This window comes from Colletotrichum orchidophilum (assembly GCF_001831195.1).
Source record: "Colletotrichum orchidophilum strain IMI 309357 chromosome Unknown Scaffold_2.1, whole genome shotgun sequence".
Taxonomy (NCBI): domain Eukaryota; kingdom Fungi; phylum Ascomycota; class Sordariomycetes; order Glomerellales; family Glomerellaceae; genus Colletotrichum; species Colletotrichum orchidophilum.
This window is the reverse complement of record NW_019172958.1, coordinates 263,985-291,635: the sequence shown is the minus strand read 5'-3', so window position 1 is coordinate 291,635 and position 27,651 is coordinate 263,985. Positions and strand designations below refer to the sequence as shown.

At 53.4% G+C, this 27,651-nt stretch overlaps 8 protein-coding genes across 8 annotated transcripts; 4 read left to right on the top strand and 4 right to left on the bottom strand.

The window, feature by feature from the left end:
* Window positions 1–20: 20 nt before the first annotated feature.
* CORC01_00226 (Lecithin:cholesterol acyltransferase) lies at window positions 21–2,046 on the top strand (the record flags this gene model as incomplete). The annotated part of the gene is made up of 2 exons (XM_022611884.1): window positions 21–335; window positions 418–2,046. The coding sequence occupies 2 exons, from the start codon at window positions 21–23 to the stop codon at window positions 2,044–2,046; spliced, it is 1,944 nt and encodes a 647-aa protein (XP_022481509.1).
* A 993-nt stretch (window positions 2,047–3,039) lies between these two features.
* On the top strand, window positions 3,040–4,758 carry CORC01_00225 (uncharacterized protein; the record flags this gene model as incomplete). The annotated part of the gene is made up of 3 exons (XM_022611883.1): window positions 3,040–3,094; window positions 3,270–3,802; window positions 3,865–4,758. The coding sequence occupies 3 exons, from the start codon at window positions 3,040–3,042 to the stop codon at window positions 4,756–4,758; spliced, it is 1,482 nt and encodes a 493-aa protein (XP_022481508.1).
* A 3,628-nt stretch (window positions 4,759–8,386) lies between these two features.
* On the top strand, window positions 8,387–11,360 carry CORC01_00224 (PH domain-containing protein; the record flags this gene model as incomplete). Its single annotated transcript, XM_022611882.1, has 3 exons — window positions 8,387–9,149; window positions 9,211–10,036; window positions 10,103–11,360. The coding sequence occupies 3 exons, from the start codon at window positions 8,387–8,389 to the stop codon at window positions 11,358–11,360; spliced, it is 2,847 nt and encodes a 948-aa protein (XP_022481507.1).
* Window positions 11,361–11,717: 357 nt separating this feature from the next.
* On the bottom strand, window positions 11,718–13,919 carry CORC01_00223 (aminotriazole resistance protein; the record flags this gene model as incomplete). The annotated part of the gene is made up of 1 exon (XM_022611881.1): window positions 11,718–13,919. One exon carries the CDS (start codon window positions 13,917–13,919, stop codon window positions 11,718–11,720), a length of 2,202 nt encoding a protein of 733 aa, XP_022481506.1.
* A 2,005-nt stretch (window positions 13,920–15,924) lies between these two features.
* On the bottom strand, window positions 15,925–16,793 carry CORC01_00222 (H/ACA ribonucleoprotein complex subunit 1; the record flags this gene model as incomplete). The annotated part of the gene is made up of 4 exons (XM_022611880.1): window positions 15,925–16,341; window positions 16,405–16,505; window positions 16,570–16,620; window positions 16,718–16,793. 4 exons carry the CDS (start codon window positions 16,791–16,793, stop codon window positions 15,925–15,927), a joined length of 645 nt encoding a protein of 214 aa, XP_022481505.1.
* A 434-nt stretch (window positions 16,794–17,227) lies between these two features.
* Window positions 17,228–19,760, top strand: CORC01_00221 (threonyl-tRNA synthetase; the record flags this gene model as incomplete). The annotated part of the gene is made up of 4 exons (XM_022611879.1): window positions 17,228–19,187; window positions 19,241–19,379; window positions 19,441–19,497; window positions 19,553–19,760. 4 exons carry the CDS (start codon window positions 17,228–17,230, stop codon window positions 19,758–19,760), a joined length of 2,364 nt encoding a protein of 787 aa, XP_022481504.1.
* Window positions 19,761–20,269: 509 nt separating this feature from the next.
* On the bottom strand, window positions 20,270–21,343 carry CORC01_00220 (CDP-diacylglycerol-serine O-phosphatidyltransferase; the record flags this gene model as incomplete). The annotated part of the gene is made up of 4 exons (XM_022611878.1): window positions 20,270–20,638; window positions 20,774–20,967; window positions 21,107–21,202; window positions 21,268–21,343. 4 exons carry the CDS (start codon window positions 21,341–21,343, stop codon window positions 20,270–20,272), a joined length of 735 nt encoding a protein of 244 aa, XP_022481503.1.
* A 1,265-nt stretch (window positions 21,344–22,608) lies between these two features.
* On the bottom strand, window positions 22,609–25,205 carry CORC01_00219 (metallopeptidase; the record flags this gene model as incomplete). The annotated part of the gene is made up of 4 exons (XM_022611877.1): window positions 22,609–22,705; window positions 22,761–22,887; window positions 22,943–24,674; window positions 24,849–25,205. 4 exons carry the CDS (start codon window positions 25,203–25,205, stop codon window positions 22,609–22,611), a joined length of 2,313 nt encoding a protein of 770 aa, XP_022481502.1.
* Window positions 25,206–27,651: the final 2,446 nt, after the last annotated feature.

Sequence of the window (27,651 nt, the reverse complement as noted above, 5' to 3'; positions counted from 1 at the left end):
CAGCCTTTGCGACCGCGACCATGTCTTCCTCGACTCTTAGGCGTCGAGCCATCCCCCCCGACACCCACGTTGATGGCGAGCCTGCAACACCTCGAGACGAAAGCCCCGAGAAATCCGAGACCACAGCTCACGTCGTCCAGCACGTAAAACCCAAGACACGGAAACGTCGGAATGGCGCCATCTTCCTACTTGGAAGCTTGTTCGGAATCATAGCCGCCGGCTTCTTCGCAAAAAGCAACGACCTAATAGATTTCCCTGAGCTTGGAGACCTCAGCATGGACAGCATTTTCGATGTTTTACCAGCCGGTTTGGTCAAGGATATGCGGGAGCTTGTGGTTAGTAATAATTTAGTTGCCATCGTTGATGGGCAAGCGTCACTTAGCTGGCTAGAGCTAACAAGACCGACCGCTTGTGAAGCAAGGCGAGCGGGAATTCGTCGATAGCTACGATGCCTTTTCCGTAGGTTTACAGGCCCGCGCCGAGGGCCTCCATGCCCATCATCCCATGATCATGGTCCCTGGCGTAATCTCAACCGGCCTTGAGTCGTGGGGCACAGCCAACGTTTCCCGTCAATACTTCCGCAAACGCCTCTGGGGTAGTTGGAGCATGATGCGCGCGCTGGTCCTGGACAAGGAAAACTGGAAGAAACATATCATGCTGGACCAGGACACCGGCCTTGATCCCCCTCATATCAAGTTACGAGCTGCTCAAGGCTTTGACGCAACTGACTTCTTCATCACCGGCTATTGGATCTGGAATAAAATTTTCGAAAATCTGGCATCTATAGGCTACGACCCGACTAATTCCTTCACCGCAGCCTATGATTGGCGTTTGGCGTACCCCAATCTCGAAGCCCGCGACCAGTACTTTTCGAGGCTTAAGTCTTACATTGAAACCGCGCATGCGTTTTCGGGCAAGAAAGCTGTTCTCGTGTCCCACAGCATGGGAGGGCAGGTCCTCTTCTACTTCTTCCACTGGGTCGCATCCGAGAGCGGTGGGCGGGGTGGCGACGACTGGGTCGAGCAGCACGTCGAGGCGTGGATCAACGTGAGTGGTTGCATGCTAGGCGCTGTCAAGGACTTGACGGCTGTCTTGTCAGGTGAAATGAGAGACACAGCTCAGCTCAACGCCTTTGCCGTGTACGGCCTCGAGAAGTTCTTGAGCAAAGATGAAAGAGCTCAGCTCTTCCGTGCGATGCCTGGCATTTCGTCTATGCTTCCCATCGGGGGAGATGCTGTTTGGGGTAATTCGACATGGGCTCCGGATGACAAGCCAGACCAGGAAGTGTCTTACGGCTCTCTCCTCAATTTCCGCAGCGGCATGAATTGGACTACTCCGGATCGGAATTTGACTGTCGAATCGGCTATGGACTACCTGTTCAACACGACCGAGGAGTGGTACTCGAGGAACGTGAAGGGAGCCTACTCTCATGGCGTGGCACACACCCAAGCCGAGGTTGATGCCAATGAAAAAGACCCCAACAAGTGGATCAACCCACTAGAAACACGTCTGCCGTTAGCACCGAGTCTCAAGATCTACTGCTTTTATGGCGTAGGCAAACCCACAGAGCGAGGCTATTACTACCGGTCACCAGAGATGCCAGCGGCTCTCACGAATCTGAACATCACGATTGATACGGCCCTCACGCAAGGAGAGGTGGATCACGGTGTCGTCATGGGAGAGGGCGACGGAACGGTGAACCTTCTCAGCACGGGATACATGTGTAACCGTGGGTGGAACTACAAGAGGTATAACCCAGCCGGGGTCAAAGTAACCGTTGTCGAGATGGAGCACGAACCCGAGCGATTCAACCCCCGCGGCGGGCCCAAGACGGCAGACCACGTGGATATCCTCGGGCGGCAACATCTGAACGAGCTCATCTTGAGGATTGCGGCAGGCAAGGGTAACACGATTACAGACTACGTTGTCAGCAACATTAAGGAGTACGCCGACAAGGTCAAAGTGTATGATAATGGCCAAAGACCCGTTGAAGAGCAGGATACATGGGAGGAGACTTTGGAAAAACTGGTCGGCAACAGTTCATGAGCGATCTGAGTAGAGGCGTTTGCGGCGCAAGGTCACCGAGGGTATTTGGAGCATTGGGGGTGGTTACAATACGGATATAATACCCTCTTATTCAATGAATTTCTCCATCTGTCAATTCCGCCTACCCTTTTTGTCTTAATAGGTACTAGGTGAATGAGGGACACGCTGCACATAGAGCTCGCAGCATAAGTATGAGTTATTAACATCAACGATATTGACAAGTGATGACTGCCCGTAGCGTGTACTCCAGAGACTTTCTGTTACACACGGACAAGTTTCCCTACCAGGCAGTATTTGAACGTGTGACGTAGTCGACCTCTGTTGGAACTCTGGGCAGTGCGGTGCTCTTACGGCAGAGATGCTAAGGCACGCAGCATTTGGTAAGGTTATGGGCAGAGTAAATGAACATTGGAATTTCATTCTCCATCTCCAGTTATTGTTGTATGGGACACTCAGGAGGTCACGATCATGAGGTTAAAAATTGACGGACATGGAGGGACATGAAGTCGCCTCCAATGGCTTTCACCGGGATCAAGTGACCGTTTGCGCTGTCGCCGGAACAGTGCCCGCCTGCAGTGGAAGCGCAGTCGGGTGAGGTGTCCATTAAGGGTACCTAGGTAGTGGGGTGTACAAAAAGCTCCCCTCACCTGGGCAGTCGCCGCCAACCACATGTCCTTCAGTTTTGCCGCTCCGCTGCCGCTACCGCTCTGTGGACCTTCTCAGTTACAGTATTCCACCCGTGGACCGTCCTTACCTCATCCAGCTCGGACCTGGACCCAGGCTGCCTAGGTGCCCTGACCCAACTAGGTACCTGAGGAGGGGGACCTTGTTGTCAAGCCATGTGGTGTATCAAATCCCAAGGAGTCGAAACTCCAGCCGGCTTCATCTTCATCCCACCGAATATCACTTCTCCTCCATCCATAGCAGTCGCTGTTCGCACTGCGCCGGTGATGCAGACCATTCCACCCACATTCTCGCGGTGGTTCTAGCATCATGGCTGAGTTCGACCTTTACGAGTCTCTCGAGACCAAGCATCAATTTTGGGAAGGTCAGCCGAGTTCGCCTCCATACCTTATTCAACCCCTCCTTCCTGTACCTTCCTCTCCCGCCCCGCTGCTCATGATGCCGTATTCTTTGTGATCTCTCAGGCCCTGCATTGCTGCATCGCAGACTGCGCGCATCGTGAGCTTCGTCGCTAACCAGAGTCTCATCGTCAACTACAGAGCTCGACGACGTCGTCACTACCCAATACCAGTCCCACGACTTAATCGACGAAACCCTTCGATCGTGGCTCTATCTTACTTCGAGGTTCAGAGACAAGTTCTCCGAAAATGAAGACGACGTCGCCGCCTGCTGCGAGAAGCTGCTACAATGCAAGCTATTCCAAGATAACAAGGACTACATCCGAACACAGATCATCTACAGCCTCCTCCAGGAGGACGAACCCCCGTCGCTGCACGCTATTGTGCTGTTCCTTCTGCTCGACGGCCATGCCGACGAGGCCTTATACTCCCGCATGATTGAGGAAGCATGCTTCCCTCGCCTCCTCGAGCTGATTAACGGTCGTAAAGAGCAGGATCTGAGGCTCCATCGCTTGCTTTTGGAGCTGATGTACGAAATGTCCCGGGTCGAAAGGTTGCGCACCGCCGACCTGCTGCAGGTCGACGACGGCTTTGTTGCATACCTCTTCCAGATAATCGAGGAGTTGTCTAACGATGTTCACGATCCATACCACTATCCAATCATCCGCGTGCTGGTACACATGCCCTCCTCATGCACCCTCCTGTCCGTCGCTGGCACTGACGCATATGGAAATAGTTGGTTCTTAACGAACAATATATGCTCGCATCTACCGACGTCGCCTCCGATCCTAGCTCACCCACTGCGCCCCTCACCAACAGGGTGATCAAGTGCCTTAGTCTTCACGGCGATTCGTTCCGCACATTCGGAGAGAACATCATTTTACTCTTAAATCGTGAAACTGAGACGTCTCTGCAACTCTTGATCCTGAAACTTCTTTATTTATTATTTACAACCAAAGCCACATACGAATACTTCTACACAAATGACCTCAAGGTCCTTCTCGACGTCATCATTCGGAACTTGATGGACTTGCCGGACGAAAAGATATCGCTTCGTCACACCTATCTTCGGGTTCTATACCCACTGCTGGCACACACGCAACTGAGTCACCCGCCGCACTACAAGCGTGATGAGGTGCTCAAGGTTTTGAGGATTCTGGGAGGCTACGGAAATTCTCATTTCGCCCCCGCGGACGAAACGACGGTGCGCTTGGTCGACAGAGTCTCCAAAGTCAAATGGCTTGTTGACCAGGAGGCTTCTGGCGAGGCAGAGGTGGCTCGGAAGTTCCTGGGCATCAGTCTCACACGATCGGACACAGCGAGCAGCGTTAGTGTCGTCGACGTCGCCGCCGTCATGGAGAAACCTGGCGTCATAACTCCGAGTCGCAAGGCTGAGGCAGACGCGGGACTCAAACAAGGAGAGGCAAAGGCCGGGGCAGGCGCTGTGCGGCCGAAGAAGCCGTTGCCCGAGGTACCGAAACACCGACATGGTGTTCCCGTCGGACCGACGACGACGTTGCATCTGAATGGACATAAGAAGATACCACCAAAAGCGCCGCCGCCGCGGCGGAGGACGAAGCTCCAACCTGTGGAACCCGTGGCGGACGATGCCACTATGCCAGAGGCTTGAAAGGAAGACGTGAGCTGGCCTGGTCCTGGCGGCCGGATCAAATGACGAAATGAATTGGGACAGGTGTTTCTCGATTTGACGACATGGGCTGGAGTTGAACTTGGAAACCTGAAGAGGCATAGCAATTGCGCAACGTTAAGGATGGCGTCGCGCGTTCGGATTACGATCATAGCATATCATGGCGTTTGGGTCCCCGAGGACTGCTACTCCCAGTCCAAAGACGGTATTACCGCCTCCTAGCAGCTGCAAATTTACACTTATTGAGTGGACGTGATGGATATCAAGATCAAGCAAGCGTGCGTTGGTAACCGTGCTCGCCATCAATATCTGTGCCAGATGAGCAAATTTTGGCCGGGTATTGTCAAAGAGGTAGATTGGGTTTAGGTTCGCTTCATCTCGAGGCAACATGAGATGAACGCTATGGGCCCGCTACCTCACGGCCTCAACTGAACCCTTAACCCAGAGGCAAATACTCAGCACATACGGCCACGGGGAAAGTACTTCTTCGACAACATTCAGGGTTCAACCTGAAATCGGGTTTCCGTGCTTGGATTTTCAGCAAAGAAGTATGGAGCTAACCGACACCGAGGAGGATCAGCTACGCGCTGCAGGCAAGACAGCGCGGAGTTTGGTCCAGCCCAATTAAAAACGACGACTCATAGGAGACAAGAAGCAAGTGCCCCTGCTCGGCAAAAAGCTCTTCATGACTTTAGGCAAGGACGAGTGAGATCGAGCGTAAGGTAGCATGCATACAGCTGCTGCTGCTACAGCAGCGGTTGGCATCATGCACACTTTGTGAGCGACCTCAAGACGTTCGTAACGCACAGCTTTGATTCGGCTGTCAGCATCTTGCTGAGGTTTCCAAAGCCAGCAAGCTCGGGGCCCGCTGTCCCTTTTTTGACTTCGGCGCGCCTGGAGGAGGGAGAAAATATGAAGCTTAGATTTCCAAGGCAAAAACAATGACATACAACACCAGGTATTCGCTGGTCGTCACCGACCCAACTACTAATCCGGCCCTCATTGGCTTGTCTAAGGGAGAGCGGACGGGATCCCGAGTTTTCCAATGGGTATGGTCGTATGTGCCAATGATAGGGAGTCTAATTGATTATACAGTGACAGGCTGTAAGAGAGCATCTGGCTTGTAGCGGTGGAACAACTGTGCCACAGAATGAGCAGTTGTCTGTCTTACCGGGCCCCTGGGCGAGGAGGATGCCACGCAACTCTCTGATGGGCTAGCATGGTGCTGATGTGTGTTGTTCGAGGTGCCTTGTACATTGTATTTGGGGATGACATCTGAGCCAACTCACTCGCCACCGTCGAGGTCAGCAACGGGCGAAGGGTGTGGTGAGTGCTAGACTGGGAAGCTTCCGTCAGCTCAAGAGGCATTGCTCGGGCAGGCCGATTTCCATCGGCCCCGGGGTTTGGGTTGTTTGCAGTAGTGTCGAAGAAAAATCGCTTGGCGGGGGGTGAGACGATCATGACCTGAATTAAGCTCGACTGGTGTGTGTGCTGCGGTTGGCACTGATTGGGTTATAGTTTCAAATTCAGCTGGAATGGTCCGGGTGTTTCTCTGGATTAGAGACAGGACGGCCCGGCCGGGTGGGACGGATGCGTCACGTCCTTGAAGTACTGTGGTAGAATACTGCGACTACTTTGGCTGCGGTCGCCATTGTGAAAGCGGAGGTTCGCTTATTAGTAGGTTGAACTGGGTTCGATTCCTACCGGCGCCAACTGGTGTTTTGGGCGTGGCTGGGGGTGGTCGTGGTGGCCGTGACAGCATCTCCCATGAAGATTTGATTTGACGCGGCAACTAGGAACGGGTTCGCGGATATCCGTCGAGCTACAAACAGGCAGGCCGCCGAGAGAGGAAGGGAGGGAGTCGGGATTGTCATTAGGGCGAGGTGGGAAGGAAACGGGTCCGGGTGTTGGTGGCCATGTTGCAGCGAATGTCACCTGTTGGCGGTTTTGGAGAGGGGCGGCTACGTCATTGACCGGGTCTGACGCGCAGCACCAGGAGCTTTCCTTGGCTTTCTTCTCATTTTTGCGACCAGTCTTGAAGGCAATGAGGGCAATGTCACCAAGTGTGAGTTGTATAGCCCAAGGTGAAGAAACCGCCTCATCCCATGTATGACTTGGGATGGTCAATCCCTCCATAACCGTGTGTGCATGTTGTCTTGAATGAAAAATGCAATGCTAAAGGGCATAGACGAGACAAGTGGGCAAAGGCGAGAAAGCTGTGTTGTGTTGGATTGGATTGATTGGTGACACGGTTCATGAGATGGATGCCCTTGGTGTTTCGTCCGAGGTAATCACGAGTCGCCTATCTACCATGCTTGCCAAGCTGGAGCCTACCTTAGAGGTCGCTGTAAGTTCGTAACTTCGTACGAATCCAATGTCTCACGGTGCTTTGCTACCTTACCTTACCTTACCTTACTTACCCAAGGTGCCTTAGGGCGGACGATCCCAATCCCCGAAGCAGACGCGCATTTCAGGGTCCAGCTGCGCTAGGTCGGCAACGGCACCCTGCACTGCTGGAGACGCAGGCCATGTCCGTGTTGCGACTTGCGGCTTGCCCACCCAGGTTCTTGCGGCGGCACCCGCACAGGGACAGTCACAAACATCAGATTCAGCGCAAAACTCGAGGGCCAGACACAAGACGGCGATGCACGTCGTTGATGACATGGGATGCCATTTTCGTACACTGCATCACATTGAGATACACAGCAACCTTGGAAGGCAGAGGGGAAAGGTGGAAAGGTGGAAAGGTAGAACTTGGAAATGGAAGCGCACATGGCCTACCCGGCACACCCCGCCCACCCCCCCTGTCTTGCGCTGTCTGTATCCGTCGATGCAATGCCCAGAGACTGCGATACCCCGGGTCAGGGTGGAAGCTGGCGTGCAAACACCCCAGGTCCAGGGAACCTGATTATCTGACTCTCGGGCTGTCTCCTACTCCTTCACGGTTCACCCTCGATCCTCGTTCCCCGTCTTCGCTCACTCCTGTCCAGTCCCGTCATGTCGAAAGATAACTTACCTTGGTATTCATAGCCTGCGCAACACCAACAAAACCCCCCCATCTTGCCCTTACAAACCTCAATCGTGGCAACTCTTTGCAGCTTTCTCCTTCTCCCTCTCACTAGGTTTTACCCTCTTTCCTTTTCTTCCTCTCTCTTTTCCTGCTGGCCAATTTCAAGCCTGCAGCACCTGACACGCTCCCGTCATCACCACCATCGCCCTACCTTGGAAGCAGCTAATTAGTAGTCGCGCAAATCACAAAGGTGCGCACCCAACCCCCGAGACACATCAGCATTCCACCGAACCAAATCGGTAGCCGCCACTACGACTCGAGCGCACTTATGACGACATTGGTCTGAGCCCACGAGTGCTCTCTCTTCTGCTATTGCGTCAAGCACACCGCAACTGGATACACTAACCACCCATCGATTATCGACCCGTCCGTCCCCCCTCCTTCGTCGCGCTAAAGCTGTCTAAAAAGTCACCAGCGACCCCTTTCCACGCCAGCCTCGCACTTGATATCTTGCGCTAGACTGATTCGTAGCTGTTGTCGAGATTAACACCGGCCTCTCGACGTGTCTCGGTCTCCCTGGTCGTCCCAAGAGCGCCAACAATGGCAGCCAGATCCCCGCCTCCGTCTACTCCCACACCAAAGCACATCACTGATCCCGATTCCTACAGGGAACCAGTTACACGAGACGTGGACAAAGCTGGCTATGGCGCCGCGGCCGACAAGAACTCAAATCGCACCTCGTCCTATTTCCCTCAACAACCACCTCAAGCCTCCTACTCCTCCTCTTCTCCCCACAATCCTCCTGCTTCCGGCGTCTCTACCTATCCCACTCACCATAACGCCGCTCCTCTGCGATATGACGGGGACCAAGAAACCCAATACAACACTCTAGCCAACTCCCAACCCGTCGACCAACAGACGCATCACTTTCCACAAGAGGGTGACGGTGCATACTACGATACCCCGAACACTGTTTTGAATTACGACAACAACAAGAACAACAACAATCTGGCCGTGCCCTCCGCTACCTCCCACGGCAAGTTTAAAGAGGAATGGGATGCAAGTCAGAGAGGAAGCAGTATCATTGACGGTTCCAACATGCCGCGGTCCAACTCGTTCGTCTCCAATAATGGGGACGACCACCTGAGTCTTCCCTCACGCCACAATACACTCAAGAAGAAGAACTCGCTGCGCAGAAACGGTAGTTTGAAGCGCAGCAGCAGTCGACGGAGCATGAAGGCTGGCAGCGTTCGCAGCCTGACTCTGCAGTCCTCCAACGACCCCGATGAGGTGCACAGCGCTTTCTATTGCCCTGTTCCAACATCTGGAAACCCAACCGAGGCCCTGGCCAATCGATTTCAGTGTAAGATCTTTGTGGTGCTAGGTCAGCCACCTGCACGCCAGAGGCTAACATGATGCTGTAGCTTGGCGCAAGATTCTCAAGGACCTCATAGCATACTATCGCGAGATTCAGACGCATTATGAGCACAAGTCCAAGTCGTTGGTGAAGCTGGCCAACGTTGCCAACAATATTTCCAGCCCTCCTGGTTTCCTTGACTCGGGAGGTATCGATGATGCGCTGCAAATATTGCGTGCTTACCACAAGGGCGCAATCCTGGAGTCAAATAAGGCCAAGGAGATTGAAGAGGACGTCATCCTAGCCCTCACTGGGCTGAGAAACGACCTCCACCAGAAGATCAAAGAGATCAAGAACCTCTCGGGCGATTTCAAGAATTCCGTAGAAAAGGAAATGGACAGTACCCGACGGGCTGTCAAGGCTCTGCACGATACCCTGGGTCAGACCGACCTCGACCCTTCGCTGACGACTGGGAAGCAAGATCCTTACCTCTTGCGGCTTGCGGTGGATCGACAAGTTGAGCGCCAAATCGACGAGGAGAACTACCTGCATCAGGCTTACCTGAACTTGGAGAACTCCGGCCGGGAGCTCGAAGCCATAGTGGTTGGCGAGATTCAGAAGGCTTACAATGCCTACGCCGGTATCCTCAAACGCGAGTCTGATGCTGCATACAGTGCCATTGAAGAGCTCCGCGTTGGCCCCATTTCCATGCCCAAGGACTTTGAGTGGTCGCATTTCGTTCAAAAGGACGACCAATTCGTGGACCCCAATATCCCAATACGTTCTGCCGAACACATCCACTATCCTGGCCGGGAGCACGTTGGGTGCCAGGAGATTCGTGCCGGATTACTCGAGCGCAAGAGCAAATATCTCAAAAGCTACACAGCTGGCTGGTGAGTGAATACCCACTTGCGACAGCGCCACCCTTAAGAACGCTCTACTGACACTTGCGGCGACAGGTATGTACTTTCATCGACTCATCTTCATGAATTCAAATCCGCGGACAAGGGTCAAGCACCCGTCATGTCTTTATATCTTCCAGAGCAAAAATTAGGTTCGCATTCCAGCGAGGGAGGATCATCCAATAAGTTTATCCTCAAGGGTCGCCAGACAGGATCAATGCATCGCGGACACACTTGGGTCTTCCGCGCCGAAAGCCATGATACAATGATGGCCTGGTACGAGGATATCAAGGTTCTCACCGAGAGGTCGCCGCAAGAGAGGAGCGATTTTGTTCGCGGCCACGTTCGAAGTCTGAGCCAGTCTTCGCAACGCTCCACTAGCAGCGATGGCGTTCTCGAAGATGACGACGACGACGAGCCGTACTCGGCCGACACAGCGGTCGCAGCCAGCACGAGCCCGAGACAAGATGTCCGCCGTCCCGAAGCAGGTGGGCGTTTCCCATCCGACATCCAGGTCAACGCACAGCGAGGCTTACAGGCACCTCTTTCACCATCTAGTGTAAGCTCCGGATTTGATACCTCTGACCGTGACGCCGCTGCGCAAGCACATGCTTTACCAGGCAGCATGCTCGGCGCCTATCACGCGCCAAACGAGCATCCGACAGGGTATGGCGGCACAGACCGTACTCCAATGGAAGAAATGCCCTCCCATGCCGCCGAGTTGTCCCAACAAGCTCAGGAGGATGGAGTGAACCCTTACACTAGCGAAACTATTCGCCGGTCACAATCCGCTAGCCGTGGACACCAGGAAGCGTACGTGCCTGCAGATGGGTTGCAGCGAGCACAGAGTCAACAGGGCATTGTGAGCAATCCAGCGGATGAGCTTAGACCTGTGTCCAATATTGGCTATGATCGTGGCCTCGAAACACCGGGCGGTAACAGTCAGTATGGGCAATGGATGAATGGCAACGGAAAACGCTCCCCGGGCCTTTCCAACAACGACATTGACCAGCAAGAGACGAGCGAATACTACGCGTCAGGTGAACGAAGTGGAGATCAGGTCAATGTGATTCCCATTGGTGTTGGCATGGCAAACGGTCATGCGCAGAGCAATGAGAGTGGCCAAAACAGATCATCTGGTGCTAACAAAGCTTCGACGCCTCTGAGCCAGGATGTGCCTCGTCAACAGCAACAGTTGCCTGTCATTCGGCCTACTTCTGGCACTTTCAGAACCGACAGCGTACCCACGATTTCCAACTTGCATATTCCAGGCGAATACCCCAAGGGCACTCCTGGAGTTGAAGCACGACGTTGAGGGGGAGATATGGAAAAAGGGATTAGAGCAAGGGAATGGCAGGGAAGGAAACTAACCTGGGCGTGGGACTAGGGCACCAGAACGAGAGATGGGTTTGACCATTTGCTATTCCATGCTATGTGATTGATCACAAGAACATGGGTTTCTTTTTGTTGAATTTCCTTCACTGTCCACTCGTGTGGCTGAAGAGAGAGAAGGGGGGAGAGAGCGTGTGTGTCTCTTTATGGGAGCAAGGCGCTGCAAGAAAAACGAGCTTGGCAATCCCCCTTTTCGTTCTGGAATTATTTCCTCTATTCATTTGGCGATTTCCAGAAAAATATAAATGACATCGGACTATTTTGGTACGCTTGATTTTCTTTAAACGTATCTGTAGTCACCAGATCTGCCCCTGGATTTTACGGCTATCACCAGAAGTACTGCTGCCGATATGACTGCCAGACCACCTAGACCCATCCCAAAATACTGGGCTCCTCGAAATCCAGATAGCTTGGCTGTGCTGTCTGGATTGACTTGGACCTCCACGGTCCTCGCCACGCCCATAGCTAGCGACATGGTGTAGCTTGACACGGCCGAAACCAGGCCGCTTGCAACTCCTCGCTGTCCCTCTGCCAGGCTTTGTCCGAGCAGGATGGTAGCGAGAGGGGTGGCCAAACCCAGTCCAAGCGGGGCGAGCAAGGTGCTCACGAATGTGTTTGCCCAATACGTTTGCCCGGGCGTTGCTGTTGCCATGAGGATGGGTGCTAGCAAAGTGGAGAGAGCGGCTACGAGGAAAGCCCAGTACACCTCTTCTCCGGGCATGAGATACGCCAGCAGCAGGCTCACGGCTAGAGCCTCGACGGCGACGGGTACGAAGCCTGCACTAGCAAGGAGTGGGTCCCATTCGCGCAGTACCTCGACGAGTTGAAAGCTGTAGAAGGTCCAGATGATGAAGCAGCCCCAGGTCGCTGCCGTGCAGCCTAGGATCAGATTCAGCCTCGAGGTCATGGCGCTCAACGGAAGCAAAGGATTCGCGGCGACAGTCTCGTTGTAGATGAATGCGGCAAATAACATGATGCCGATGATGAGGACGAAGTAAATGTACGGTGTACGCCAACCCACGGCTGGGGCCTCGTTCCACGCGAAACTGAATAAAGTGAGACCACTGCCGCCGAGGAGAATGCCAGATGCGTCGAGTTGGACCCAGATAGTATTGGTGGAAGGAATCTTCCGTCGGGGTTGCCGCGGCAGGATCAGAAGGCTGAGGCCTGCGGCAGAGATACAAACAGCCGCGAGGACGAAAAAGACCCATTCCCATGAATCATTGTAGGCGAAGAGAGACGACATGACTGCGCCGACTACGAAGCCCACGGGTGCGGCGACGCTGAACAGCGATAATGCCATATCTTTCTTCTGGCTCGGTGGCAGAGTCGTTTCGAGAATTGAAAAGCCGTTTGGTATGCATAGGGCCGGTCCGATCCCCTGCATAGCACGGCAGAAGCAGAAGTAGATGTTGCCGTTCCCACCGCCCTTCTGGACGTTGATAGAGAAGCCGGCGAGGAGGCTCCAGAGCGCAAACCAGATGCAGCCGATTATGATGACGGGCTTGCGGCCGTAGACATCACCCAGACGTTCAGACGGAAGGGCGAAAGCACCCAGTGTGAGTGTATAGGCTGCGGTAAACCACGAGTGTTGGCCACTTGGTGTATCTGCGAATGACTCGGCGATAATGAGGGCCGGTGCTATGGCCTGGGCGAGACTGGCAAACATGAGAACTTGGTACAGACTGACAACCGCCGCGAGAAAAGACTCTTTCGCAGGCGATAGCCGCTGCGGAGGTACCTCCCGGAGAAGAGGATCTGCCCGATGAGCCGTGCTTTGTGGGGCCCAGGAGAGGCGCTCCTCGTCATCAGGATACCTGAGTTTCTCGCCGGGTCTGTTGAGGGGCATTGCCTCCGCCGAGTATCCAATTCGTTGTGTAAACACTATCCTCCTGGCGGCTTCGAACAAGTCTGGGTACTCTGAAGGATGCTCGAGCGCCTCTGGACCCAACCCTCTCGGCAGTGTGGCGCCAGACATGGGATTCGCCAACGGCTCCAAGGTTGTTGGTCGTTGGGCATGTATTTTAGAGTCGTTATATGGATGCGTGGCGCCTGTAGTCGGATTTCGGGCAACGGACAACGGCCCTGGCATCATGTCCTGTGATACTGGCGTCGTGACTGGATCGCGAGAGGAGGTAGGTGACAGATGCACTACGGGGCCATGTCTTTGGGTGTCGAGTGCCGAAGGAGCTGTACTCGGCCGAGAATAGTGAGAGGTCGTCGGGCTCACCCCGTCGTCGTCGAGAATAGGGGAGACGAGAACCGGAGCCGAAGTCCGCCAGCCCAAGTTCCCAGGCCCGTTGGGGCCGAATGGCCTGCTATCGCTCGCGTGTTCCTCTCTAAACTGTTGTCGGAACGACTCCGTGACTGCTATCATCATATCCGCTACCCTCTGCATGGCCTCGTCGGCATTTCGTGTTTCCCATGCTGTCGTCAGTGTATGAGTGGTGGATTGTGAATATGAAATGCTCGAGTTGCTCATGCTGGTACGTATTAGAGATATACATCGGTGAAGACTGGGGAATGGTGAAGGATGGACACCCACTCTTCAACTGAATTCTATAATGGGGGCGGCGGCGCAATGCCGAAAACAAAGTAGTCAACTTCAAGCTTCGGACAGACGAAGTCGTGAGAACTACGAGTAACGCCAATACGGATAAAAGGAAGATGGAGGAAAGGGCAAGGAAATGAAGCAGAAGATGCCGATTGCTAGCCCAGATCAGGTGCGGATAAGTCTTGATGGATGAGCATTTGCTTGTAGGGGCCCGCAAAGCAGCCCCAAATACAGGCAACAGAGGACCTGGTAGAAAACGAGACAAATTCCTGAACTAGGCTGCCACACTGACAGACAATCCTTTTGGATTGCTTCAGAAATTGATGGACACAGAACTCTGGCCCTGTGGTGCCGTCCCATCTGACAACCTCCATCGGTGCGTCGGGACAGAATGCTAGCGCCTAGAATGCATAATTATGGAGGGCAAGTAATGACAAGAGACTCCAGTGGGCAGTTGGCAGATCGCCAAATGTACTCTGGATATTCGGGAAGGCTCTGACTGCCTTGGGGTATGTAAAGATGGACGACGTAGGGCTCCTGGTAAACGAGCAAGGCTGATGGGAAGGAGGATGGGGGATTGGCGCCAACGGTGTAAACCAGGATCCACTAGTTGAAGAACTGCGCCACCAGCAGAGATCCTTCATGAACGTCCCAGGTACGAATGAGACCGAACCCTTGATCTAGGTATTTCGAAGGGCGTCATTGCGTTGGCTGGTCTCGGATCAAAGTCAACTGTGTTTCCACGTCGAGCTGACGTGGGCGACGAAGCCTGTCCTGAAATCAGGTCAGGGCCTGAAGAGTCGTCAGAGAGATCTGAGGCGATACGAATTTGGGGCCCGAGTTGTGAGAAAGCCGAGTGACTGTGAGTAGAAGGACGAGGGAGAGAGAAAGAAGACATGGTGGCCCCGAGCCCGAGAGGAAACATGGCATTGTACTAAATCGTATTTCTATAGAGCGGTCAGTTTCTTCATCATTCATGTGCTTGGTTGCCCGTCTTCCCGATGGAATCACTGGAATGAAAGGCGCGTTGGATATTTTTGGAAATGACACCCCGTCAGAGACTCAGCCTCATTGCGGAAAGGCAAAGGCGGGGCTACGAAACCGCTTAGACTCTCCGTTTGGGGCCGGGTACCCAGGAACTAAGCCACTCTTCCTCTCATATCAACTTCTTTTCTTCTCTTTCTTAGTTTGGCGTCCAAATGCGCGGCAAATGCGGTAAGATCGTTGGAACTCGAAAAGGAGCATCGTCGAGAGTTGACGGCGCATATGCAAGCCAGGGAAATTACTCGTCTCTGCTCTTGACAACCTGATAGTCAGGTTCTCCACCTGTGTCGCAGGAAAACATATGCCGTTGTCTAGTTGTCATCAAACGTACAACGCGATCTGACCAGTAAACTTGTGTCTGTCTCGTCCGTTTGCTCTGATAGGACTCATCCTTCCTGTTTGCGCCATTCTTTGTGGTTGCATTGTAGAACTGGACGAGAAGAGGCAAGGCGGAGATATGTGACGAAGACCAGCCGTCACGGGACCGGCGAGTAAAGTGGCTGCCCTGACTTAAAGAGCATGACATTGGGCATCAGTTTTCCGTTGGCTCTCTTGCCCCCGCACAAATGAACAAGTCCAAGTACAAATTCAAGGCAAAACATGCGGCGTCTTGCTCGGCCGCGGCGCTTTTGAAACATAAATATTCCAAAACGATTTTCGAACACCCAAAAATGGCAACAAGACCATAACCGTTGCGCGCCGCCCTACACTCTCAATCAAGGCTTTTCTCTAATTTTTGGTTGACCACAGTGGATGATGTACATGTAGCCTCGAACCCCTATCGCCAGGCCCGATATGAAAGCAAAGCAAACCAGAACGCCAGAGTCGTAGTCCAACAGATGAAACCCTCCCCTACTCAGATCTTGAAGCTGATGTTTTCAGCCATGACCTACCGGCCTCCTCTGCTGAAGCCACCGCGACCACGGCCACCCCCGAAGCCACCGCCTCCTCTCGGCGCGCCGCCGCGACCGCCGAAACCGCCGCCACCGCGACCGCCTCCACGACCACCGAAACCACTGCCACCGCGGCCACCTCTGGGAGCACCTCCGCGGCCGCCAAAGCCACCACGGGGGCCGCCACGACCGCCTCTTGCCGGGCCACCGCGGCCTGCACGCTTGACCTTAGGCGCACCTGGGGGAGGTTTCGGCTTAGGCAGGAACTTCTCCAGCGGTAGGAGCTTCTCGGATCCGATGTAGAACTTGTCGCCCTCCTTGAAGGAAGTGGCCTGGATACCCTCGGAGGGCTTGATGGTGAAGTAAACCTGGTTGATGGGTCCAAGGACTTCGTCGACCTTGCCAACGGCAGTCTGTAGAATTGTTAACCAAATTCTTTTGTATCGAGATATAAATCGCCAAAGGACAGGTCGCACCTTGTTCTCGAGGAAGATCTGGGCATTGAAATGAGGGACTTTGGGGTTGATGCTCTCACAGATCATCTCGCCTTCACAGGCGTGCATGAACTTGCCCATCTCTAGACGGAAAATGACGGTTAGGATACTCTGGTGTAAAATACAGCGGGAAGGTAATGGACATACCAAGAATTGTTGCGGGCGGGCCCATGTCCCTATTCTGGAAGCCACCACGGCCTTTGAAGTCAGGTTAGCATTGTACTTCAGATTTCGTCACCAAGCATTTTTAATCTGCAGATGTAAGAGAATGAAGAAATGTCAAGTTATTTCGTACCTCCGAATCCGCCGCCGCCGCGACCACCAAAGCCACCACCGCCGCGACCGCGCGGAGCTCCTCGTCCGAATGACATGTTGATGTGTGGATTGGAGGTTATCGTTCGAAGCTGCTCCAGTACTTGTGCTTAATTCTGATCTTGAAAAAAAACGAAGCCAACGAGCAACCGATAGAAAATTTCCCAGCGACCCAAATTGTGGTGCAGGCCAATCGAGCTACCTCATTGGTCACGGCGGCCGGGTCGGAACAATCCCTTCCGGGTGACCCCGCCAAAATTTCCATCGGGGCGAGTGGCGGGGTGGTGGGTTTGGAAGGAGTGGGGGCCAGACACCACCACCAGAAGAAAGTCGCCCGAACACCTTGTTTGACTCACCGCACCTAGCCTTTGGCGGGGTTGCCTCGCTGTGTTTCGCCCAAATTTGTTGACACGAAAATCGACCTTGTTGTGCCTTCATCTCTCCAACCTCCACCCTTCCCTCGCCCATCCCGACCTCTCAATTGGACGACGTCATGGATTCTGCGAAGCAGGCCGTCGAGGCCGTCACCGAGGGTGTCAAAAAGGTCGCCCTCAACAAAGAAAAAGCCCCAAAGAAGGAGAAGAAGGTCAAGGATGCCGGCGATGCCTCGGCGGGACCCCTCGAGCTCAATCCTCCTCCCGATTTCCTCCAGAAGAGACTCGACCTTTTCGACAAGTTGAAGAAGGAATATGACGAAGAGCTCGCCAGCAGGCCACGCGAGGCCATCACCATCACCATGCCCGACGGCTCTGTGCGTCAAGGCACCAGCTACGAGACGACCCCTGGCGAAATTGCGAAGAGCATCTCTAACAGCCTGTACAAACGCACCGTTGTCGCAAGACTTGACGGCGACCAGAACCAGCTGTGGGACTTGGATCGACCACTGGAAAAGAGCTGCAAGTTGGAGCTGGTGAATTTTGACGACGAGCAGGGCAAGCAGGTCTTCTGGCACAGCTCTGCACACATTCTCGGCGAAGCTTGCGAGAGAAGATTTGGATGCTCTCTTTGCATCGGTCCTCCGGTCGATAACGGTTTTTACTACGAGATGGCGCTTCCCGGTGGCGCTTCAGTTCAGGCCAGCGACTGGAAGCCTCTCGAGTCTATTGTTGGATCGATCGTGAAGGAGAAGCAGAAATTCGAGCGTCTCGAGTTGACCAAGGAGCAGCTGCTGGAAATGTTCAGCTACAACAAGTATAAGCAGCACATCATCAACGACAAAATCCCCGATGGTACCAAGACCACCGTCTACCGTAACGGTCCTTTGATCGATCTCTGCCGTGGGCCCCACGTTCCCAGCACCGACCGTATCGAGGCTTTCAGCATCATGAAGAACAGTGCCTCCTACTTCCTCGGTAACCAGGAAAATGACTCACTGCAGCGAGTTTATGGCGTCAGTTTTCCTAGCAAAAAGGAGCTGGCTGCGCACAAGAAGTGGCTTGAGGAAGCAGCTGCCAGGGATCACCGCAAGTTGGGCCAGGACCAGCAACTCTTCTTCTTTCACGAGCTCTCCCCCGGTAGTGCCATGTGGCTGCCCCACGGTGCGCGTATCTACAACACCCTTCTGGCTTACATTAAGGAGCAATATTTCAAGCGCGATTACCACGAAGTTATCTCCCCCAACATGTACAATGCTGAACTATGGAAGATCAGCGGCCACTGGGATCACTACAAGGATGACATGTTCGTCCTCGATGTCGACAAGGAAAAGTTCGGCCTGAAGCCCATGAACTGCCCTGGTCACTGCCTCATGTTTGCTCACACCCCCAAGGCGTACCACCAGCTGCCGTGGCGTGTTGCAGACTTTGGTGTCCTCCACCGCAACGAGGCCAGCGGTGCCTTGTCCGGCCTCACCCGCGTGCGCAGATTCCAGCAGGACGACGCGCATATTTTCTGCAGAGAAGATCAAATTAAGTCTGAGATTAGCGGATTGTTTGACTTCCTCCGCGAGATGTATGGCCTGCTTGGTTTCACCTTCAAGCTCCGTCTCTCCACTCGTCCAGAGAAGTATCTGGGAGAGCTTGAGACATGGAACAGGGCGGAGGATATGCTGAAGCAAGCGCTGGACGAGTTCGCCACCACAGATGGCGGCGTGCCGTGGACTCTGAACGAGGGAGATGGCGCCTTCTACGGTCCCAAGATTGACATCAAGATCATGGACGTCTTGAACCGCGAGTGGCAGTGTGCCACCATTCAGCTGGACTTCCAGCTTCCTCAGAGCTTTGGTCTCGAGTACGTATCAGCAGAAGTTAACACCAAGCCCAAAGAAGAGGACGCTCCTGCTGCTCCCAAGGTCCCCGAGTTCAAGGCCAAGGACCCTCAAGCCATCATTGACTCGGCTGCCGGCACAGGCGAAGAGAAGGAAAGGAAACGCGTCATCAAGCCTTTGACAAACGGCTGCCAGCGCCCCGTTATCATCCACCGTGCCATGGCTGGTTCCATCGAGAGATTCACAGGTAAGAGTTGTAGATGGTGTGCCACTTTGCCATCGCTAACAACGGTATCCCAGGTATCCTGATCGAGCACTTCGCCGGGAAGTGGCCCTTCTGGCTCAGCCCTAGGCAAATCATGGTCATCCCAGTGGGCAAAGGCTTCGTCGAGTACGCCGAGGAGGTCCAAGCTACCTTCAAGAAGCAGGGCATGTGGGTGTATGTCGTCTCCCGCTCCCTGTATTTGATTAGAATGATTTCGCTGATCTGTCCTCTTTAGTGATGTTGACCTGACCGGCAATACTCTGCCTAAGAAGATTCGCAGCGCTCAGTTGAGGTACGTAAAATGACCTGCGTTGTTATTTGCCGGAAATCAAGGCTAATTTGCGTAGCCAATACAACTTCATCTTCGTTGTGGGCGATGAGGAAATGAAGAACAAGCAGGTCAACATCCGCTACCGTGACGACACTTCGAGCCAGGACCGTGGCAAGCCTGTTGACGTCTCCGAGGCTGTTGAAAAGATCAAGAAGTTGCGCGAGGAGCGCGGCACCTACAACCCATTTCCCTCCGTGGTAAAACCTAAGGAGGACAAGGCATAAACGCAAGGACGGAACATGCTTTTTCATTAGAGGTGAATTTTGAAGATGGTGTTAAGGGGGGTGACGAAACATTTTGCAATTTGTAGCCCAGATTAGAGGCGCAAATAGCATACATGGATGAGGGGAAACAAAACACAAAGTCTTGAGTTTCGGATGATGCCAATTGACGATAGAGTGACAATGGAAGCAGACATGTAAGAAATGGGGTATCATGAGTATTGTATGTTTGCGCGCGCGCGCTTATATGTGTACCTTTCTGTTACAAACTTTTCCTCTGTGGACTAAATGACTGATTGATCCTGTTCCGTGGTCTTCACCTCTGGCATCGCCTTGCGCAATGCGGCGAAAGGCTAGCTCTTTGCCCTGTCGCTTGTTTTCGCTGCAGACAGATTCTACCATCCACCTCTCCTTTTTCTTTTCTGAAACCATGTCGGAAGCGCAAGCGGGTCCCCAGCCAGGATAGAGCTTACTGGAGGCCATGCGTGATGGCAATCAGTGGGAGAGCTACTTCAAGGCTTGGGAATGTGAATGCTCTTGCTGGTCATGAGACATCCGTGCAGTACAAACACAAGAGCGATAGGGTGGAACTCCAGCGCAGTTCCCGGCAGCCATGTTCCGAGAGGAAGGTCTTGTAGGATCCAACGCTGAGACACTAGATACGCCATTACAGCGTCAAGGCCAAGACTAGTGGGGATTGGAGTGCCTTCGAAGTATTTGCTTTTCCCAGTCGCGTCCTTGGGTAGAGCGGAGACAGTTACGTTGAAGCGAGCGAGGCGAGTAAGACCGCAGAGGACGAAAAAAGTCAAGCAGACGTGATCGATGGGCGTGCGTAAGCCTACGGCGAAGGCTACCGAGGCAGGAGCAACGCCGAAAGATATCTGCGTCACAGGTTAGATTGGCTTTAAGTTGCTTATTTCAGGGTAATGTCAAAGAGACTCTTGCGATGTTTGTCTAGATTCACAGACGTAGGCCGTCGATGCTAGATGCAAGAAACGACTCCAATTAAGACGTACCAGGTCAGCCAGAGAATCAAGTTCTTGGCCCATCATGCTGCTCTTCTTTCTCCACCGAGCAACTTTGCCATCCATGAAGTCGAAGAACAGACCGAATGGCAGAAAGAAGAGAGCGAGGTACAGCGTGCTGACGGATGAAGGGTCGCCGAGACAATAGCGCAAAGAGGTGAAAATTGACATGACACCACATGCTCCTGTTCCATCGAAGGTCAGCAGTGCTCTTTCCGTTGGACATTGTGTATGCTCCTCGGAGGTTGCAGTGCATCCGATTTTAGAAGACGCTTGTCATCTACAACAATGTGCGGGAGAGGTTCGGGAAATCTAGGACCGCACCATTACAAAGGGTGATTGCGTCGGCGAGGTGGAGAGCGCGGATCAGCGAAAAGTGGCCAGTGTCGGCCGAAAGAAGAAGCTTCTGTTTATCGTAGGCTATGATGAAAGTGAGGGATCAGCTTAGGGCACATCTAGAGGGAGAGGGGGCGTGTGCAACGCACTGGGCTCGGCGAAGCTATCGGCAGCATCTTTGGCTGCCTTGCCATTGATGGTTGCGTTGCTCGTCCGCTTCGACATGGTTGGGGTGGTCTCTGGAGCTGTATAAAGACGCCGTCGTGGGAGAGCTATTGTTTGGCCGGTTAGCTTCGCACTTTTTTCCTGGACCTTTTGGAAATCTCGATAGTGGGCGTGGATGGGACGAAGCAAAGACGTTGTGGAGGGAGAGACGAGAGGTTGAGAGGAGCGAGCTAGTTTTTGTACACTGCAGTTTGGCTGAGTGGGAGGCAGGTGTAGGAAGAAATGCGAATGGAAGTGCTGGGCAGGTAAGGCAGGTGTGAGGTAAGTCGGTCACACTCTTCCGCCTCAAAAGCCAACTAGGATAGCTGGGGAAGGCACATGCCGTCATAGCCCTGTCGTTCTAGACCTGAAGACGACTAGCGGGGAAGCTGGCCAAGCTCACGAGGTTCTGTGCACGTGATTTCCAGTAAGGCAGTCTCGGCACCACGGTGGCATCAGGCACCCAAAACACCTTGAGAAGCTTGGGTAGAGTCGCAGGTCATACATGTAGATACCTACATCTCCTTTAGGTGACGATCTACTTATCTAAGGCAAGTCAGATGTGACAGGAAGGAACAAAAATATAAAAGTGACCACCTTGGGTGGTGATTAGACATTATGATACCTGGGTATTTCCCATCAAAAAGGAACATGCCAGTGGCCAATACCTCATCCTGTACTCACCGATCCTGTCTAGCTAGCTCCATCGGCCATCTTTCCAAGTCAAACATCCCCTTTTCCGCGCATCGGTGCAACCAGCCATAGGCGTTTCTTGCACCACAGTGAATAATACGATTTATCCGGTGCCTGCATTGACAGCGCTGGTACAGATGTCCGAGCTTCGCATTTGTAGCCATGTATTCGTTGCGTGTATTATTTACAACGAGAAAGCAGATCAATTCTTCGTCTGCCGTGGAAACCACTTCTCTCGCCCGTTGCGTCATAGTGGCTAGCCAGCCAAATTCGCTATGTCCTAGAGCCTTGTTCGTCTCCAAGGCGTCTGACTTGCCACTAATTCCACGTCCAGTAACCCCCCCGTGTTGATGCTCGCTAACCAAAAATAAGGTGCCACAGCTTTGGGTGTAACATTCCAGAACAAGGCGTGCGTCGCCTGGACATGGTGTCAAAGACGTGCGAATTCAACCAGTGGTCTTGATCAAGCCAGTAAACCACACCGCATAGATGATGGTAATGATCCTCCTATCCCTCCTCCTGTTTCGTAAGTATCCTTTAGGTTTATCTTAAGCTGTCGGTCGCAAGAATGACAGGAACGCCTCTGACTTCCTTTATCGAACAATGAGGATCGAGAATCCGTCGACCCAGGCAGCACAAGAGCCTGCCACACCGCAAATGGTATATCCTCTCGGGGGTATTAAAGTATGTCTACCAGATCATCAGTCAGAGTCGGCACTTAATTAACAAAGCCGTCTTAGCTTACGTAGATCCGCCCTGAGCATTGCCGAATATAGGCGACCGTCTACCCAGGCTTGTGAGTACCTGGATTGCATCAATCCAAGAACCCGACCGGACATGAAAGCCCGAGATATATTCACCCCGGCGAATGTCTGTTGGATATTCGTTAGTCTTGGTGGTTCATGGGCTCTGAAAGAGAGGACGCACCAAAATCGAAGACATCGCCGCCCTCCTTGCCTCCTCTCTTCCCAAATAACTGCGTGGAGTCGTCATCGTATACAAACTCCATGCCGTCCACTGCGTATCCGTGGTAAAAAATAATTCGGGAAAGCACCCGGTTCTGTTTTCCGCCGCTCTCAAAAATGACCTCCTGAGGTTCGGTGCCCTCCATAGCCGAGTTCCCCAGGGGCTTCCCTCGGTAAGCTGTCTTGCCGAGCGGACCAGGGGTTAGCTTGAATGAAGACTCTTTGGAACATAGCTTCTTGAAGTCATCGATATCCAAGGTACCTCCGCCGTGCGATTTCACTGACACCCTAAGCCGTCCCTTCCGCTTGTTCTCTGGGAGCTTCTCGCGTAACTCGCGGTCATTCAAAGTCAGTTGACGTTGCACCGAGCTGTTCTCGATGGGATGCTCTATCCATTTTCGGCAGAGATCATCGTCCTCAGCGAATAGCTCGATGAATGCGATTCCGGTCGCTGCCATCACAACCACATTTCCGCTCTCGACTGGGAAAGCGTGGACACTGTCGTCAGCGTTCATCGGAGGGTCGTTCGGTAACCTGAAGCAGGGATGGGTGCGGAAACGTAAGCAGTCCAAACGATGCCAACCGCACTCGTCGTCTTGAAGAACCAGCCCCCCCTTGGACTTGGTCCTGGTGCAAAATGCCTCGCGGGTGACGAAGCTGCGGTTCAGTGTTAAGTAGTCGCGGAGCATTACCCCGGCTTCCTGGTGAGGACATCCGAAAAGGTGACCTGTCTCATGTAAATGCGCACCAATTCCGATATTGGCTGCCTCCCAAGAGCTACCAGCCTGGTTGCAGTCATTGGCCACGTAGGCAACGTCAGTCGGTGTGCAATCCGTGAATGCAGGGACGACTTCTTCGAAACTCGTGGGGTAGCTTTGCAAGCAGTGGGATCCGAAAATGGCCAAGTGCAAGTCGCCTGCATTTCCACCGAGTGCCGCATGCCCCCTTATAACATTGGCCTCCTTATCCCACTGCGTATCCAACATCAACACGGAAACGTATTGCTTCTGGCCGTCTAGTGGTCTGAAGTATTCTTTAACCGCTTCGGCAGCTATTCCGTATAGGTCCCCCTTCTTGCTCGCCTGTGCGTTCTGTTGGGCCAGCTCAAGATCTCGGATCTCGGCGACCGTCTTGTCCGATCTGATGATGTGGATTCTGGCCTCGGAGCGTAGATTTCCGTTTTCACGATCCCGCTGGTTCGATGTGCCGGCGGTCCATTCCTCCTCAAATCTGAAGACACGGCGTCCAAGCTTGTTCCGCCACATTTGCTCAGCTGTGAAGGCTTGCCAGAGGTAGGCGGCCATGCGGAATTTGCGAACTGCCGTCTCCAATCCGTTGCCCTCTCGCTCGATTCTTGTGGGGACGGCATCGAAAGTCTCGGGAGAATCCTTGGCGACGACAATAGCGAGTTGCAGCGGGGGTGCATTGTTCGCTGGCAACATGTGTATCGTCAAGTAGGATGCGTGGATCGGATTAGAGGACGAGCTGTTCGGCAACTTTGGACTTGAGAAGTCGAAGCGGATTTTATTGGGGCCTGGCTGTAGGTAGACGAGGGCTTTGAAATGAGAGCTGCATGCGGGCCAACATGTTGGTGGAAAGTTGTCGTCGAGGCGTGTGACCGACAGCGTGCCGTCAAGAGAGTGCTGCAAGGGATCGCCAATTGTGCCGTGTACGAGGAGAACTTTTTGGTAGACCTTGCCAAACGTTAGCAGAGCGCTCGGAAGCTGCAACTAGCAGTCGGTGACGGCGATTGCGGACGTCTGTGGCTAATTGTCTGAGCGAAAGCTCGAGCCGCTGAAAACATGATGTAGAAGTCAAGATAACACCACACCGGGCCACGTCCCGTACATATCGTTCAGTTCACTTACCCAGGCATTGTCGGTTATGTTTGCGATTCGCGGCGCGTATTGAGAAATTGGCAACGCCGACTTACCGCCCACAACAGGTGAGCCAAGGCCAGCCATACCAGACACGCTGTGCCGGTGGGAATTGGGTACGCTTTGTAGCGGCGGACGAGCTTGAGGATGACTGGAGTCCTTCACTTGGAGATCGAGAGCAGGGTCGGAGGCTTGAGCGAGGGATGGTGGGGTCGAGGCACCGCTTGTGGCAGTTGGGGTGGTTGTGTTGCTGGCATCGCTAGAAACGTCGGTGTTTGAGCGGTCGGTCTTGAAGCTGGCTTTTGAACGACGCCGAAGTCCTCTGAAATTGAGAATAGACGGAGCCATTGTGCTTCTTCGTCGAGGGTGCAATAGCTTGACCTCAAACAGGTGAAAGCCTCAGCAGGAGATGTTCTGGCATGTACAGCGCACGAGAAGAACAAATCATGCGAGCTAGAAGAGGAGTCGGGCTCGGGTCCAACGGTTAGGAAGAGCAGGAAACTGATTTGGCTTTGTCTGGATGAGCAGAGGAAGTTAGGTTATTGAGGACAGGTAGAATCCCAGGCGCAATAGAACCCAGACCGGGGGGGGAGGGGCGTGGTCTTCGAATCGGGTCACTGATCAGCGAGTGGCATCTGCAACGAGGCAGTGTATCTGATGCGAGGTGGACGACGTTGGAAAGTAAGGTACCGACGTGTACAGATACACGGGTAGTAAACGGTTCGGAGGGTCTAGGGGTGCGGGTGCAATGAAGGACAATTGACAAGCAGCATATGCGAGAAGTAGAATCAGCAACGCAGCAAAAGAGCAAGCAAGACAGAAACAAGAAAAAGGGCGCGAGCGTCTGCAGGGAAGGTATGGGAGCAGACCGAGGATGGGATGCGAGGATGGGATGAGAGATGGGATGATGGGGGGAAGGAACTCCGGAGGTGACGAAAAATAAAAAAGGTGTCCAACAAGTGTGCAATCAATATGCAATGTTCAAGGTCCGGACGCTTGCTCCAGAAGGAGTGAGGTGTGGTCCAATGTCCGCGTCCGCGTCCACGTCCACGGCCACGTCCACCCTTCACGTCTCACGGCCCGGCCTGACAAGCGTATCCGTAGTTTGATCCCGTCTCCATTTGAGCGCCGACAGATCCAGGTAGACATGGGGTGAAATCCAGATTTGCGCGCCTGAATGAGGAACAGACAGACAGCATGGGTAGCATAGCACGAGCGCATTTGAAAATTGATGTGCAGCGGGATGGCAGGACCTATGTCCAGATTTGCATGTGTATTCGTACATTTGCATTAAACAAAAAGTCTGCTGCTTAGCAGATAACCGGCAGCAATTCGTCGATGACGTTACTGTGCTTCGAAAGTGGGAAACAGAAGTACGAATTGAGATTGCGACCAGGGATCTGGTTAACCGGGAGGGTGGAGTCAAAAACAAAACTGGGCAAGGAGGCGGGCTCAACCGTCTCGACCGACTCCTAAGAGATAAGGTAACGAGTCGCCATTGTGTCTAACACGGCACCTGGGAATGCTGGAGCTTGATACCTATTTTCAGGTAAATACGGATAATCAGGAACGTGCTTGATATTCAGCTATCTACCTTACCATACCTAAGGTAACATATGCAAAGTCACTACAGAGTACGGAGCACCTGCCGCTCATCTCTCCCATCTTTCTCTCTACCATGTCGTTCTCTGTTCGACTTCCAATGGGATTTGTATTCGCAGGTTAGCGTCATGGTCTTCGTCAACACCACGCAGCCGAGTGCGGCTAGTAAGAGACCAATAGGTAGTCCGTAAGGTGTCGGTATCCGCAGATACCGTAAGGTACTTCGCACTAAGTTACCTTGGCGTGAGCTGGACAGAAACAACTCCTCCAGAAAGTCTGCCAGGCAAAGCAGGTTTCCGAACCTGACAGTGGCTGACTGAGTGGAGGGTGTGGCTGGACCGGGCCCGCTATCAGCATGGGCGGGCGCCATAGGGGCTGTGAGGGGTGTGCACTGGACAGTAGGCACCGAGCACTGAGCACTTGGGTGAGGTGGGTACCGAACCGGCGGGTCCACCTGTCCAAATGGAAAGGTGTGATCGAGATGAGGAATTCAGTCACAATTCGGTCATCGCTCACCAGTCGTCAACTTGTTGCTTCCTTTGCGCAGGGCCGCAGGTACCTCGAGCCTAGAGCTAAGGCAAGTTCGCAAGCCAACGTAGGTAAGTCGGTAGTAAGTTGGGTGTTGGAACTCAAAGGCAAGCACCAAGCTGCCTGGGTCTTATCTGGGGTCGATGGTCAATACTTGTTTGACTACCTTACCCGACCAACGCGTTCGGATCTTATCATCGCGGTGGCTGCATGTCCGCTGCCCGCAGACAGACTTGGCAGACAACTGGGGAGTTTGCGTCCTGTCCTCTGTTCCACCCACCTTCCATGTTTGCAGACGCCACCACTCAGCAGCCAGTAACACGGACACGAATTTCTCCAGGCAAAGACGTGCATCCGTATTTTGACTTTCATCTATTCCTTACTTTACCACAATCAAATCCGTTTGAAGGCCATCAACGGCACACTAGCAAAGACTTGACTCATCGGGTGGGTGCCTTGAAATGCCCACTGGCTGTGCCGATTTCCATCAACTCTCGGTCCCGGCTTTCACGGAGCCTGTTGGTGTTGCGAGCCGTAGCCCGCTGATCTTTTATTTTTGGCCAAAGTGGGCAACATGGAAGAAAAAAAAGTGGCCATGCTTCTCCAGAAACCGGTTGAGAGACCAACCAGCGAGTCCCTTCTACTGAGGATGCGAACTATGTTG